Below are 14,575 nucleotides of genomic sequence, written 5' to 3'. Positions count from 1 at the left end.
GAGTGCAGGGGCAGTAGTGGCGCATGGGTTTAGTTGCTCCGCGGCATGTGGGATCTTCCCGGACCAGGGCTCGAACCCGTGTCCCCTGCATTGGCAGGCGGATTCTTAACCACTGCGCCACCAGGGAAGTCCCTGAGCATCTATTTTAACACTGAAATAAAGGAAGAGAAGATCCTGACCTTGTGAGCAGTAGGTTTGTAAACAATTGGAAAATCGAAGCCTGTTGGGAATGATACCTGCAGTGAGATGGAGCTGGGGGTCACCTTACACTCTGGAGAAATTCCAGTATCTAGGGAGCATCAGAGACGATTGATAGTGGGGTACACTACGATTTTACGGCTGATATGGGACTTGGAGCAGCATTAGTTTCTCTTTCTCTAAGAATATAATAGTGCTCTGGGCAGAAACTAGGGTTGGTACTCACGTGTGGTCAGCTGTTCTCTGTCTATTAACTCCACATATTGGTAGGTCAAATTGAGAACAATGGCATCTAAAGTCAACAGGAGAGAAAGTTACTGATTTCACTGTAGAGGAACAGGCCACGGAAAGCAGGTCGGGGCACACTCTGCACCTGGTAAGAAGTTAAGTGATCTAGCTAGTGAATGCACAAGCTACAGACTCCCTTCGCACCCCCAGGATGATGTGAGGGTGATGTCTATGGGGTCTTGAGTGCCACGTCTGGAAGTGGTCACTCACCCACCATGTATTTGGGAAAACTCACACCGTGTCCTCCAGGGGGCGCCAGTTGTCAGGGTTTCAAACGTGAGTAAGCTACGGTCCCTGTCTTCCAAAAAGTTACAATGTAGTTAGGGGGATCCTCTACAAGATCCAGTAAGGAATCCTTAGGTTTTAACTCCATCTTCAATGTGGCCAACCAAGTGGGCCTATTTGCTGGGGGCTGGATTAGTTGGAACGGGTTTCATGATAAGACTTAGAATTTCCTAATAGAAGGATCCTCAGAGATTCACTTACTTTCCTCTTTTATTTCATAGATCAGACAAAGAGGCAGCACAGAGAAATTAAGTGACTTGTCCAGAATCACACAGCAGAGCCAAGGTCCGCTGGTCCGCACGCCCACACACTTTCCACTAGTATCACATCGCTGCTAAAGCTCTCAGCTCGAACTGAGCTTAGAAGGTTGACTATGGTTTATATTAAGGGATGATGCAAAGGAAAACACTTAGGCAGGGGCAGCAGGCTTGGGTCAAAGACTTGGGGAAAAGAAGGAGCAGTGACTTGGAACCAGAAGAAGCATGAAGGACCCAGTAGGGAGAATGGTCTGATGGAAAGAAAGAGAGTGTTGGCAATTCAGAAGCTGTTACTGTAAGTTTGCAAAGAGAACAGGTTCTTTTGAGGGAAGATGTTGTTAAGACGTAAAATGAATTCTTTCTGGCTTTCCTGTTTTTTTTTTTTTTTTTTTTTTTTGGTCTTCCCATTCATATCGGCATTCACGCTGGGGTAGCTTCCAGGCAAAGCAAAACTGGATGGCAAAGAGCAGATCTGTGAGTGGAGAGCGTGGACGTGCCCTCACCTGTGAGTTTGATGGCCGCGGTCCTGATCATCTCCCAGCTGCTGCTGAGGAAGGTGAATGAGTGTGTGTGGAGGATCCACAGGATTTCTTGGTTTTTCTTTGCCTGGAAGAGACGTGTATTACAAAGGGGGCAACTGAAAGGGGTAGGGGGTAGGGGAGGGAAGGACTGGAAGTTTGGGGTAGCTGATGCAAACTATTATATATAGGATGGATAAACAACAAGGTCCTACTGTATAGCACAGGGAACTATATTCAATATCCTGTGATAAACCACAATAGAAAAGAATATGAAAAGAATATATATATGTATAATTGAGTCACTTTGCTGTACAGCAGAAATTAACACAATATTGTAAAGTATAGTTGTATACTTCTACAAAATAAAATTAAAAAAAGAGGGCGGCCTTTCTCGCCTTCTGAGATGGCCCATGCTCTGTCTGTGGAGTGTGTTTCTCTCTAAATAAATCTACTTCTTACCTAAAAAAAAATAAAATAAAATAAAAAGAGGGCAACTTTTTTGCCCAAAAAAAAGGGCAAAAAAAGAGAAGCGACACTTTATGAAATTCAGCATCCTATAGGCCCTAAGAAGGGACATCTAAAGGAGTGAGCACACATACAGCCATTAATTGTTCTGCTAGAAGGTGTGTTACGGCTAGTTCATTCTAAATTTAATCAGGGTGGCACTGGGGCTTATAGGGCCAATCAGCAGATGAGTTTCAGGAATCGAGAACAGATCCCAGTTGGGACTTGGGGACAGAGCAGAAGGTGATGCGACAGGATACCCAGCATCACTGCTGTCCTTCTCAGATGGTTCTGGCTCTGGCTGGGATTCCTTGCTATGCTCTTTGCCTTCTGGGATTTGCCTGGAGTCTTGGCCTGCATTTGTGTGGAAGCAGCACCTACTGCACACTCACCAGCTTCGCACAGAATTGCCTGTAGAAATCCCTGGCCCTTGGTAGATCCTGACCATCAAGGAGATGATCTAATACCCCATAGAGTTCCTGGAGGCCCAGAAAAGGAATGCAGATGATCAGGACATCACGGCAAGCCTGAAACACAGAGTTTCCTGCATCACAGTCCATAATGCTGGCTCCCTGTCCAGACGGGAAGACACGCTGACTGGTTGTGTGTTGGGAAAGGAGCAGTAAAAGTCAGTGATGTGAGGGCTTTACAGTCAGTGCCGCCACCTTCCCAGTTTCAAAGATGGAAGCGCAAACTCGGGAAGTGATGGCAAAAGAGCACCCAGGACGGGAAAATTGGTTTTCAGGTTCATTTGCGAGTGGTGCCTTCAGACCTGGCTTCCGGTCCAGCTAGACCAGGCTTCCCTGCACCCTCTCGGCCATGGGGAGAGGAGGAGGTGCAGGTGTCTGTGCAAGGGCCGCTTACAGTTCTAATCTTGGGATTGGGATCCCAGAGGTGGAAAAGGAATGAAATCATGCTCTTTTTTATTTCTTCAGCAAAAAAAATCTTCCACCTTCTTCCTGTTAGGGATGCCAGATTCTCAAATAAGAGGACGGCAGTCAGCCTCACATCATCCTCCTGCTGTGGTGACAGATACATGTTGTGGGTGAGTCCTCCACACAGGCCATTCCCAGCTGGTACCCCTACCCTACCCGCCCTTTCCCACCTCCGTAAAGGCAGGCTGGAGCCCCGGCGCACCTTTGGCATAGCCCCTGGGTGTCCCAAGAGTGCCTTTCGTTTCCCAGCAGCTCTCTACCCACACGACATGAATGTAAAGCTGGAGACTTGGTTTCTGACTCTGTGGGGCTAGTGGAGAAACGCGACCACAGGGATAATACACGGGGTGCTGGCAGCACAAGGCCGGGGAGGGCACTTGCTTGTTCTGTGCTTTGTACGGATTAGCCTGATTGCGCCATTAGCCTGGAGTTATGGGGCCTCTGATCTAAATTGCCCAAGGCCTGGGGCTCTTCTCCAAGATCCCAAATCCTTTCCAAAGGGATTACAGGAAGCTCAGAAATTTGGGCCTTGTGTCTCAGAGAGAGAGAGCAGATAAACAAACACAAGTGCTTAGCCCGACTCTTGTATGTGAAGTTACGGGACTGCCTTGCCTGTTGTCCAGGAGGATGGGCAGTGCTTTTTAGTAAAAGATGAAGGATGTATGCGATCTGAAGAGAAACCAGAGTATGGCAATGCTTTTTAGAGCCAAAGGGTAAGGTGGTGGAGAAAGATGGCCTTCTATTATCTCAGACACTTTGTTGATGTGGTTCAGAGTTCTGGTGAATTTTCTGGAAGTATTCTTTTTTGGGGGGGTGAGTATCTAGAAAACTAGGTTAAATACCCATAGGAAGACAGAGGGATGAGGGGAAAGCCATCCTGAGTGGCAGAATATTATTTATTTATTTAAAAAATAAAAAAAAAATTTTGGCTGTGCCTCGCGGCATGCAGGATCTTAGTTCTCTGACCAGGGATCGAACCCATGCCCGCTGCAGTGGAAGCACAGAGCCCTAACCACGGGACCACCAGGGAAGTCCCCAGAATATTATTTAGATTAGCAACAAACAAGGGCCAATAAAAAAGCGTTCCTATGAATATGAGGGGGAGAAGATAGAGGAGTTTATTTTGATGGCAAAATAAAATGTGTGAGAAGTGGGCACATACACAAAAATGCCATGAAAAAGGAAGTTAACAAAGATCTTCCATAAAAAAATAAAGATGGCTTGTTAGGAAAAGGCTAGAAAAGTTAATTGAATAACATGAGATGTGACCTCATAAAAGGGAAATGTAGGTAGAACTGTTCTTTAAATGTACTAGGAGTAAGGTCAAGGTATATTTTTAAAAGATCTCTTTTTAGAAAAAGAAAGCAAACCAGTAACAAAGTATCTAAATGGTAGAGAGGTATTTATTTAAAAGAGTCCTCTGAATTTTCTAAAATCAAAGACCTAATGATAGGTCAAGGAAGAATCAACCAATTGGGATGATGAAAAAACAGAAAAGAGAAGGGGTAAAGTGTTTTGAGTGCTGGGAGAGATATTAACATTTTACTCAGGTGCCAGTGTGGGAAATAGCAGTGAGTGGGTCCTGGAGCATGGGACAGCAGCCATATTTTCTGTTCTACCACTTTTTCAAAGTGTAGCCATATTTTTAGATTTTCAAGAAAGTACTTAAATATTGAAGAGAAGAAAGGGAAAACTTAGAGATTACAGAATTGTATGCTTCATCTACAGAAAAATATAGGGGCAAAGTATCATAGTTGAATATATTTGCAGAAAGAGAGCGTTATAGGACCTGCAAATAGCATGTCATGACCAAGACCTAATTTTTGTCAAACTTTACGTTTATGCAAATGTGATGAAATTTATACCTATTAGGAATGCGAAAGGTCTAACCTAACAACCAGATAGACTTTAGTTGTTTTTTTTTTTCTTATGCATTAAGACTGAGAAATAGTCTCTTGACCACAAAACTTGTAGATGGACTTGTGATTATTGGAGGCTCAGATCCAAGAGAGTTACTCTCATTGGATCAACAACAGTCCAGGGAAACCTAACAGCTGGGGCTCTGTAGGGCTGACTTTAACCCTTTGTTGTTAAAGATTGTCATCAATTATTTGTGTAATGAAAAAAAAATCTTCATTATTTTACAGAAGATACTAAATTGAGTGAGAGCCCAGTAAGTATTTTTGGGGACAAGATGAGAATTAAAAGTAAATATTGGTACACTGGAGAAAATAGTTGGAAACCAGCAGAAAGCTGCTCTCAAAGGCCAGGTTGAGGCTAGTACACAAACAAGAGAAACTGAAAAATACAACACTGGAGGACGATTGACTGAGGGCATGTGTTGCAGACTGCAGTCTGGAGGTTGGTGTGGTTAATAAATTGCTAAAGAGTCAGGAAGAAAGGGCAAGATTAAAAAAATTTGGAGTGAATAAATAGGAAAAGATTGGATTTGAGAGGCAATTTTTCTTTAGATTCTATTCAGTACTTCTCAGGTCTCATTTAGGGATAAAACACAGTCACTGGCTTGTAAAATATTTAAGGAGCTGAAAAATTAGGTTTATGGTAAATAATGAAGGAAATAAGGACTTTTCAGTCTGGAGACTATCAGGTGAATAGGAAATTTAATAAAGCCTTAATGTTTAAGAAGGATGCATTGGAAGAGGCGGCCAGAAATTTCCATCTCCTCTGACCACATAACAGGAGCAGGCAGGTTTAGATCACAAAAAATAGGTTTAAGTTAGATGTGAAATAGATTTTTACATTGATGTCAGTGAATAAACCAAAACGAAATAATAAAATCTGGTTTGCCAGAAGGTGTAGAGAAAAATGACCTTCCTTTGCCTAGGATTGTTGTTGACTGATCTTTTTTGAAATGAGGGCTATAAACCATGTCAGGGGTTGACAAAATTTTTCCATAAAAGGCCAAACAGTGAATAATTTAGACTTTGCGGGCCACACGGTTTCTGTAACAACTAATCAGCTCTGCGGCGTGACAGTTTCTGTAACCAACTAATCAGCTCTGCGGGATGAAGTGTGAAAGCTGCCACAGACAATATGTAACCAGTGAGCATGGCTGTGTTCCAATAACACTTCATTTACAAAAAGATGCTGGGGGTCGAATTTGGCCGATGAGCCATGGGGCAGTTTACTGACTCCTGGATGAAATGAACCGCGCAAGCATTTTGAGTCTTTGAAATCTTGCACGTGGAAGAGGTAGCGTTGGAGGCAATAACATCTAGCCCTGTAGGGAGTACTGTCATAAGCTGTGTGCCCCCAACAGCAGACTTTCTTTTTCTTTTTTTTGAATTTTTGAGCTTTATTTATTTTTTATCCAGCAGCTTCTTATTAGTTCTTTATTTTATACATATTAGTGTATACATGTCCATCCCAATCTCCCAGTTCATCCCCTCCACCCCCTGTTTCCCCCCTTGGTGTCCATATGTTTGTTCTCTACATCTGTGTCTCTATTTGTACCCTACAAACCCATTCATCCTAACAGCAGACTTTGAGATGGGGATTTAGGTGTAAGTCACTTATCTGGGAGGTGGGCCCAGGAAGCATGATAGGCAAGAGAGGAAAGCTACGAAAGGGAACATTAGTGAGTGTGGTACCCTTATGGGCAAGTGGAGCACCGTCCTTCTGAGGGGTGAGGAAGCCAGGGAGTTTATCTACAGACCCTCTTTTCTTGTTGTTTGAGGGTCCTTTCCCAACACATCCGGCCCACCTTGCTCAAGCCAATCATGATTCCTGGGCCAGAGAATACCCTCAGGCAGACACACAGGAAGCCAACAGGCTGCACAGGAATTGAACAGATGACTTCTGGGGCAGGTGATCTCCAGGGCAGGTGATCTCTAGGGCAGGTGACCTCTGGGGCAGGTGATCTCTGGGGCAGGTGACCTCTGGGGCAGGTGATCTGTGGGACAGGTGACCTCTGGGGCAGGTGATCTCTAGGGCAGGCCAAGGCATGCAAATGGACATCAAACTGGTCTGCTACAAGCACTACCTGAATTCACTTCTGGGGAGGGAAGATTCCTGAACAGGCTCACTTACATCTTCAAAGAAGGTTCTTGTTTGCAGCACTATTTCTTTGAAGTAGAAGCTTACATCTCGGTCTGTGAGCAGCTCCAGGATCTTTTTTAGAGCCTTCAAGCTTTCACAGACGACCTCGGTGCGGGCCACGTGATAGAGGCCTCTGACGATAGATTCTCACATTATCTGCTTGTGCTTCTTTACCTATTTTGAAATAAGGTCTCTTAATCTCGAAAATTGTTCTGTGTGTATCTGGAATAGGGTAGGAGACCCCAGACACGGGGATTGACATTCTCTTAGGGTCACGTGTCCTTCAACCCAAGAGCCACCACTTCAGCAACTTATTTGGATTTTCACTTAATTTCTATGCAACCACAGGGTGTGGGTTAGTAAATAATTATTTTAAAACTCTACTTAGATGAACTATTTTGTGTCCCCCGCCAAACTCCTTTTACCTTGTGAGGGGCTCCAGAAGCGGTATTACCGAGCCCTCGGATGGCCATTTGCCTCAGAATGGCATTGGAGTCCCAGGCGCTCTGATCCATCAAGATCAGCACATCCCGTAGATTCCCGTGATTCCAAAGGATTGGCTCCTACATGAGCTGAAAATGACACACTCCTCACCTTTAGTTCAGGGAAGGGCCTCCCTTCAGGAGAGTTCCAAAGGCATTATAGCTATGATTAAAGAGTAGGGCCCCAGCTGCTTGTGGGGCAGAGGAGGAAGCCCTCTGGTGAATTCAAATGTCTGGCAGGAACTAAGCTCTAGAAGTGAGCACTCCACGGGTCAAGGTTATGTGGTGATGAGAACCAAAATACCTAGTTAAGAAGGTATTTCTAATCTAAATGGAATCTAATCTAAATGGAAACATGGAACAGGGAAAACAGGAGTTACTGACAGTTTCTTTCTTTGCATTGACTGGGTCAGCCTTTATCCCAGAGTTTGAAAGGACCATAATATATTTGTTGGTTGCATTTTGTTTTGTCACTTCCAGGTTGATTCTCTACCCTTGTGTGTCTTGGGAGTTGATGTCTGCAGACCAGAGGGCAGGAAGAGGATGGGGCTGGGTTCTTTTTCCTCTCTCTTTCTCCCTCTCTCTGCTCAGGTACCGTGTAGCTGAGAGAGAGCTGGCTCTCTCCATTTCCAAAGATCCCAGAGAGGGTCCCTCTTCTGTGGCTCAAATTCCCACTGAACTCCTGAGAGATATACCCCACTGGGACCCAACGGGCCTGCTGGGATGGCTGTGCTCCCTTGCCCCAGAGAAGAAAGCTGCTCCCGTTACCCGGTAGTTCTCCGAGGAGGAGGTCAGGGATGGGAACAGTTGTTCCGTGATGTCCAGTATGACTCTGTGTTGCCATACTGCCATGCTCCTAGAAAACCAAGGCTCCCATTGTAGCAGAGACTTTTTTCTTTCGAAACCGTGGAAGACGCTTCAGACTATCTCTCTATCAGGAAACTAAATTATCCAAAAAGGAATGTTAAAAAGGAAAGAGCACCAAGGCTTAACTATAATAGCCTATCCAAGTGCCCGACTGAAGTGTAGTTTGCCTAAAACTGTTCATTGTATCGCTATTTTTTGCGGGCTTGGTGAGTTTGGGGCTGATCCTGCTGTCTCTTCCCAACCCCTTTGCTCTTTCTTCCCTGTTTTTTTTCTCCTGGACTCTAAGTCCTTACTGAATCAACTGCTGTCAGTGAAGTTGCCTGCATTGCATTTTTACTTTGTTCTCGGTTTTTTCCTTCGTATCCAGTTCTGGAATATCTTCACATTACCTGGCCAGTGCACAGACTCCTATGTGGTGCCTACTGGGACTGCTGAGGAGGGTCCACATGTTGTCCCCCTCATCAGATTCTCTGGCCAGCCCTTCTTTCATGGCCTGGGCCTGCACACACTTCAGAGTTGTAGTCGAGAGCCTGAAGGAGACAGTTGGCATCACAAAAGTAAGTCAGTGCCATGCAAGGAATTGTGAATCCCCAAGTCCTTAATAAATATCATCAAGCTGTCTGTATTCTGTATTTTCACTTATTGTATCTTGGGGCTCTATATTGATATGTGTGGATCTGGTTACTTGTAAACACTGTATTCTACAGAATAAATGTGGCACATTGTGTTTCTTTTTTAAAAAAACGTTCCTTACAGTGCTCCCTCACTCCTGGGTGAATGGAGGTTGTTTCACTGGTTCTAAAACAAAACAGCACCTTGGAAATCAGGATGTATCTCGCAATGGATAGTGCGTTGCAATCGTTGGCCAGACAGTAGTTGTGATGCAGTTGCTATTGCCTGTGTATACAATGCGTGTACATGCATGGATTTAGGCATGGCTCTTTGAGTTGTGGGCATTTTAGTAAAGTTACATGTATTATTGGAACTACATGTGCTGAGCCTAACTGCTATTTAAAATTCTTTAAAAAGGTTGATTTGACATCGGAACAAAAAGTTCATGCAAAAGAACAGGAAAGCAGAGCAGTGTGATAAAGGTTAAAAATCTATACCTAATAATCCTCAAAGAGCTTTTTGGATCAATATAAAATGCAAATTTAATAGTATAAGAAAGCACTGATTTCATGACTTAATTGGGACTCTTTTTTTTTTTTTTTCCTTTCTCAATGTTAACGCAAAATAATGTTGCTTCCTTCAACTGGAGAAGTCTTAGATTTGAGGAAATGTGGTATTTATTTTTATTTTATATTCTTTCCTTGGTGGCCTTGAAAATCACAGAATTCCAACTTTCCTTGAAAGGTCTCAATGAAAGAAAACAAAGGAAGTGGATTGGGCCCTCTAGGGAAGAGGACATAACTGCTTATTCGTTATATGACCGTTCTGGGCAACTATGCCGGGTACCCCGGGAGGAAGAGCTACGAGGCTCAAGGATGGAGGGGCCTTGTTTCTTCGCGGGTAGTTGAGGCCATGCCAGCCCCTTCTGGAGTCTGGGGTCAGGACTGCTCTGGAAGTCCCTCTCCGCCTGGCTGTTTACCTGCAGGGGTCTGCGATCTGCTGCCGCTCTCCCTGCTGCATCACCCGCCGGCGGCGGTTTAGGGTCGAAGTGGGCATCTTCTGGCCCAGTGTGCAGCTGACCAGCTTCAGGAAAAGGGCGAACAGCTTTGGGTACAAGCCTGCGACAGGGCTGCCTGTCGACACCACTTCATAAATTGCACAGGCCACCTGAGGGGAGAAAGGACCCTGTGGTCAGGCAGGGCTGATCTTCCAGTTAGTTTTCTCTACAAAGGATTGCTTTCCAGGTTGACCACACTTGTGGTGAAAGCACATAGAAAAGGGAGGGTTTATTTGTCTGGAAACTTCTTAACTCCTGCTGTGTTCCTCTCTCAGGGCTGCCATGTGGGGCGACTCCAAACTCCAGGGGGCACCAGTATTGGGGTCTTTCAATAACAAGTGGATATCTTGAAGACTAATTTGGAAGTACAGAGACACAGATTTTCTTTGGGCTGATGAGAAATTTCCTTCTAAACATGATCAGCTGCAGACAAAATCACTGCCATCTTTGTCCAATATAAAATGGAATTGATTTAAAACCAGGGTATGAGAGGGGAAGATGTACGATTAATGCTACATCACCCAGTGCCAGGTGGGATGGAGTAGGGCAGCATCCCGGGCGGGTGGCAGGTTGTCCAACTCACGGAGATCGCCTCTGTCCCCGCGAGGTCATCTTCTAACTCATTCTCCAGTTTGTCTATTAAGGCTCCCAAGAGTTTGCCACTGGAGGCTGGGTTCTCAGCCAGAGCCTTCCACAGTGTCTTTGTGTCCCTAGGGAAGCACGGCAGGAAGCCGATAAGGCTCTGCTCCTTGGGATGTGAGCTTTTTCATCTGATCCACTCTAAAACCACATTATGCCTAATCACAGTCGCAAGGACGGATGGACATGCCTGGGGATAATAAGGATGTTTTATTTAACAATCTAGCATTCTGGCCTTGCGTTGCCGAGGCTTGTTAATGTCCATCAAGACAGAAACCTCTCATATAGATTCATTTTAGGCAACCAGAAAGGGGAGAAATATTCACTTTCTAATACTCACTTATTGCTATTAAATAAACACACACACACACACACACACACACATCTAAAACTCTCATCATCCATTGAGGACATATATTTGAAAAATACTTGGAAAACCATTACCTGTGATTCGAACACCATTTTTGAAATTATTCAGGTGAGGTGTTTTCAACTTTTGTTTGCTATCTTTCTCTCAAACCATAGATTCTTCCCCGGTACCTTACAGAGTGGCCTTCCCTAGGAAAAGGGACCAGCTCAGTTAGAATCTCCCTGTCAAAGGGCAGAGGCTTCTGTAAAAGGTTGGCAACAACTGCATCCATGTGAAAGCTGGCTATTTGGGAGATGGCTTCCAGCATAAACTGAAAACTTTCCTCCTTTAGTCTGAGGACCGGCATGTGATGGTAAATTATGCCCGAGATCTCCAACAGCTAAAAAGAAAAAGCCGAATCAAACACTGAGTTGCCATTTTTCCTCTACATGGACGGCTTAGGTCACGTACGGTCAGCATATTGTGGGTGGTGGTTGATGAATTAGAAATAATGTTAAAAAAGTAGTTGATTCTACATATGGCCCATCTCTTGCTCAGGACGATTATCGATAAATTGGGCATTTATTCTTAAATCAATTTAGCAAACGGCTGCATTATGCCAGGTGCTGTCTTGGGCACTGTGGGGCATTTACCAGGGATGAATAAGACGTAGCCCTTTCTCAAAAGGAATGGGTGGTCTCATAAAGGACATCAGCCATATACCCAAGGGCTGTGCACAAGGCTCTGTATGGCAGATGGTGTACGAGAGGTGTACAGGACTGATAGGGGAATCCGGAAGTAACTGAGGGCACTGTGGAGGGACATCTGGTATGGGTCTCAAAGGATATATAGCAATTCCAAAAGGCAAGGTGGAGATGGTGGGGAAGGTCATCCTCAACAGAAGGAAGAGCACAGGTAAAGATGTAAAATCAGACACCATGAGAATAGAGCACAGAGGGTTTAGAGAGCAGTGAAACTGATCTGTATGATACTACAGTGGTGAACACGTGTCATTATACATTTGTCAACACCAAGACTAAACCCTAACGTAAACTATGGCTTTTGGGTGATTATATGATGTGTCAATGTGCGTTCATCGATTGTAGCAAATGTACCACTGTGATGCGGGATGTGGGTAGTGTGGAGAAAGGAGGTATACGGGAACTCTGTACCTTCAGCTCCATTTTGCTGTGAACATGATGGCTGTAAAAACATAAAATCTATATAGAAAAATGGCATGAGAGCATGGTAGAGGCAAATGTGGAAAAGGTTTATGGAATAGGAGAATGGTCCAGTTTGGAGCAAAGAAAGAACGAAGGTGATAAAGGAAGATAACTTGATAGGAAAGATGAAGCCAGATGCTAAAGGGCATTGAGGGCCACCTTTCTGAGTTTGGGTGTTAATCTGTGTGCAGTAGGGAACGATACTACACATCTGGCTTTTGACATGGATAAGGGCATGTCTCCACGCTAAAGAACCTTTGCTTCTAGTGGAAATTTTTCCCGCCTACTTTGGATAGACACTTTTAGGTAAATATAATATTTTCTCAGAATTATAATTCCTTAATCATAAATATCCTGCAAACATGAATACCACACAGTCGCATTTCAATGATTCTTGGAGAGGATTTAGGTCCCTATTGTAAGCCTTTACTTAGTGTGTGAACAACTTCCCCTTTTATGCTAAACACACAGATACATGGACATTCCAAATTTATTAACCTTTGATTCTCTCATGACTGGCCCAGGGCCTGCCACATAGTATGCACTCAATGAATGATTTTGAAAAAAGCTGATTGGACAGTAATTAGCACAGAGGTCATTTCTAAAAGTCATGCTTGGGAAAAATTTGACATTTAGGGTGGTTGATTCTGGGCTATGGGGACCATAACTTCCTCCTCCTGTTCCCCTCAGAAGAGCCTTTATTGAGTTAAAGATTCTTTTCCTCCTCAGTCTCTGAATTGCAGGTATTCTGTTTCTGACTTTAAGAGAGAGAATAGAGTATCTCCATTTGGAGCTCTTAACCAGGCTTCCTGAATTTAAATCCTGTTCTCTCTGCTTAACTTTCCAGTTGGGAGGAGTGACTGAGACTTTTCTTTTAGTCAATTCCCCAATGACAGCCTTCTTTACCAGAAGATACCTAAGGGGTGTTCAAGAGCAGCTCGCAGAGTGGCAGTGAGATTAGAAAATTCTCTTGGCCCTCAGTGGCCATCTTGAAGGCATTCGTTCACAAGGTCATGCTCATCCTTGCAGACCTCACAACCCAGTTTTCTGTGATCCACATGCCTCTGACCAGAGAGTGGCAGTCTGTAAAGTTCTTATCATCACAGACTAGAGAAGCAGTTGCGTCAGCCTAGACAGGCACTCAGTGTGAGCCTGGCTGTTCACACGTAACTTGGGTCTCGGTTGAGGCCTCTCGAGGCCGTGCGTACTCCCGCCTGTGGCCCATCAGAGGACCAACTGAGAAGTGGCGACCTACTTCTGGTATTGGCATTTCAGAAGTGTTAGAATTCTGCTCGGTTGTCAGATTGGCTCTTGGTTCACCTGATCTTCTAAAGCGGCTCCCTGCTCCTTCAGGGCAGCGATCATCCAGATGCCACATGCCTTTGTACACGTGGGGTTGAGGCTCTCCAGACCATCCAGGGTTTCCCCCAGGAACATGAGCATTTCTTCACTTGGGATGAGTCTACTGACGATCTGAGAATGAACCAGAAGGACTCATGTCATCAGCCACCTCACTTCATATCTGGACACCTATTCTTTGTTTTAGGGTATTAGAAACCACTGGGCTTTCCACAAAGTTAGCATGTGACTGGGGCCATAGAAACCAGAGAGAATACTAAAATAGGACGTAGACACGACCTTTCAACTTTAAGTAAACTTTCCTTGAAGTTATCTCTTGATCATTTCATTAGTTATTAAATTCCAGGCCTGCCAAGGCAATTTCCTCTCCAAACCTGAAGTTACATCATACCCCATAAAGGAAAAATAATGCATAATGTTTATATGCCATTTTATATGTTGTAAAGTACCTTCACATACATTTCATGTATCATAGAAATAAGTCTGTGTCTGCCAAAGAATAGCTAGGCTTGAAAATTCAGGAAATCTATTACCGTGTACTAAGTGCTGTGCTAAATACCCGGTGCCTCACAGTATCCATACAGAGGGTGAATTATTATTATTATTTTTAACATCTTTATTGGAGTATAATTGCTTTACAATGCTGTGTTTCTGCTGTATAACAAAGTGAATCAGCAGCTATACATATACATGTATCCCCATATCTCCTCCCTCTTGTGTCTCCCTCCCGCACTCCCTATCCCACCCTTCTAGGTGGTCACAGAGCACTGAGCTGATCTCCCTGTGCTATGCGGCTACTTCCCACTAGCTATCTATTTTACATGTGGTAGTGTATATATGCCCATGCCACTCTCTTACTTCATCCCAGCTTACCCTTCCCCCTCCCCGTGTCCTTAAGTCCATTCTCTACATCTGTGTCTTTATTCCTGTCCTGCCCCTG

At 44.3% G+C, this 14,575-nt stretch overlaps 1 protein-coding gene across 1 annotated transcript in view; it reads right to left on the bottom strand.

Annotated features, from left to right (window-relative positions):
• Positions 1–14,575, bottom strand: part of MROH2B (maestro heat like repeat family member 2B) — a gene marked incomplete at its 5' end in the record, with an annotated part of 47,491 nt that overhangs the window by 579 nt on the left and 32,337 nt on the right. The window contains 12 exon segments of the mRNA XM_024119295.1: positions 425–490; positions 1,532–1,634; positions 2,446–2,580; positions 2,918–3,073; positions 7,039–7,221; positions 7,473–7,619; positions 8,271–8,385; positions 8,786–8,926; positions 9,988–10,175; positions 10,649–10,771; positions 11,292–11,453; positions 13,597–13,749. Coding sequence (XP_023975063.1) covers positions 425–490; positions 1,532–1,634; positions 2,446–2,580; positions 2,918–3,073; positions 7,039–7,221; positions 7,473–7,619; positions 8,271–8,385; positions 8,786–8,926; positions 9,988–10,175; positions 10,649–10,771; positions 11,292–11,453; positions 13,597–13,749 — 1,672 coding nt within the window.

This window comes from Physeter macrocephalus, chromosome 8, assembly GCF_002837175.3.
Source record: "Physeter macrocephalus isolate SW-GA chromosome 8, ASM283717v5, whole genome shotgun sequence".
In the NCBI taxonomy this organism is placed as follows: Eukaryota; Metazoa; Chordata; class Mammalia; order Artiodactyla; family Physeteridae; genus Physeter; species Physeter macrocephalus.
This window is presented reverse-complemented; position numbering and strand designations above follow the sequence as displayed.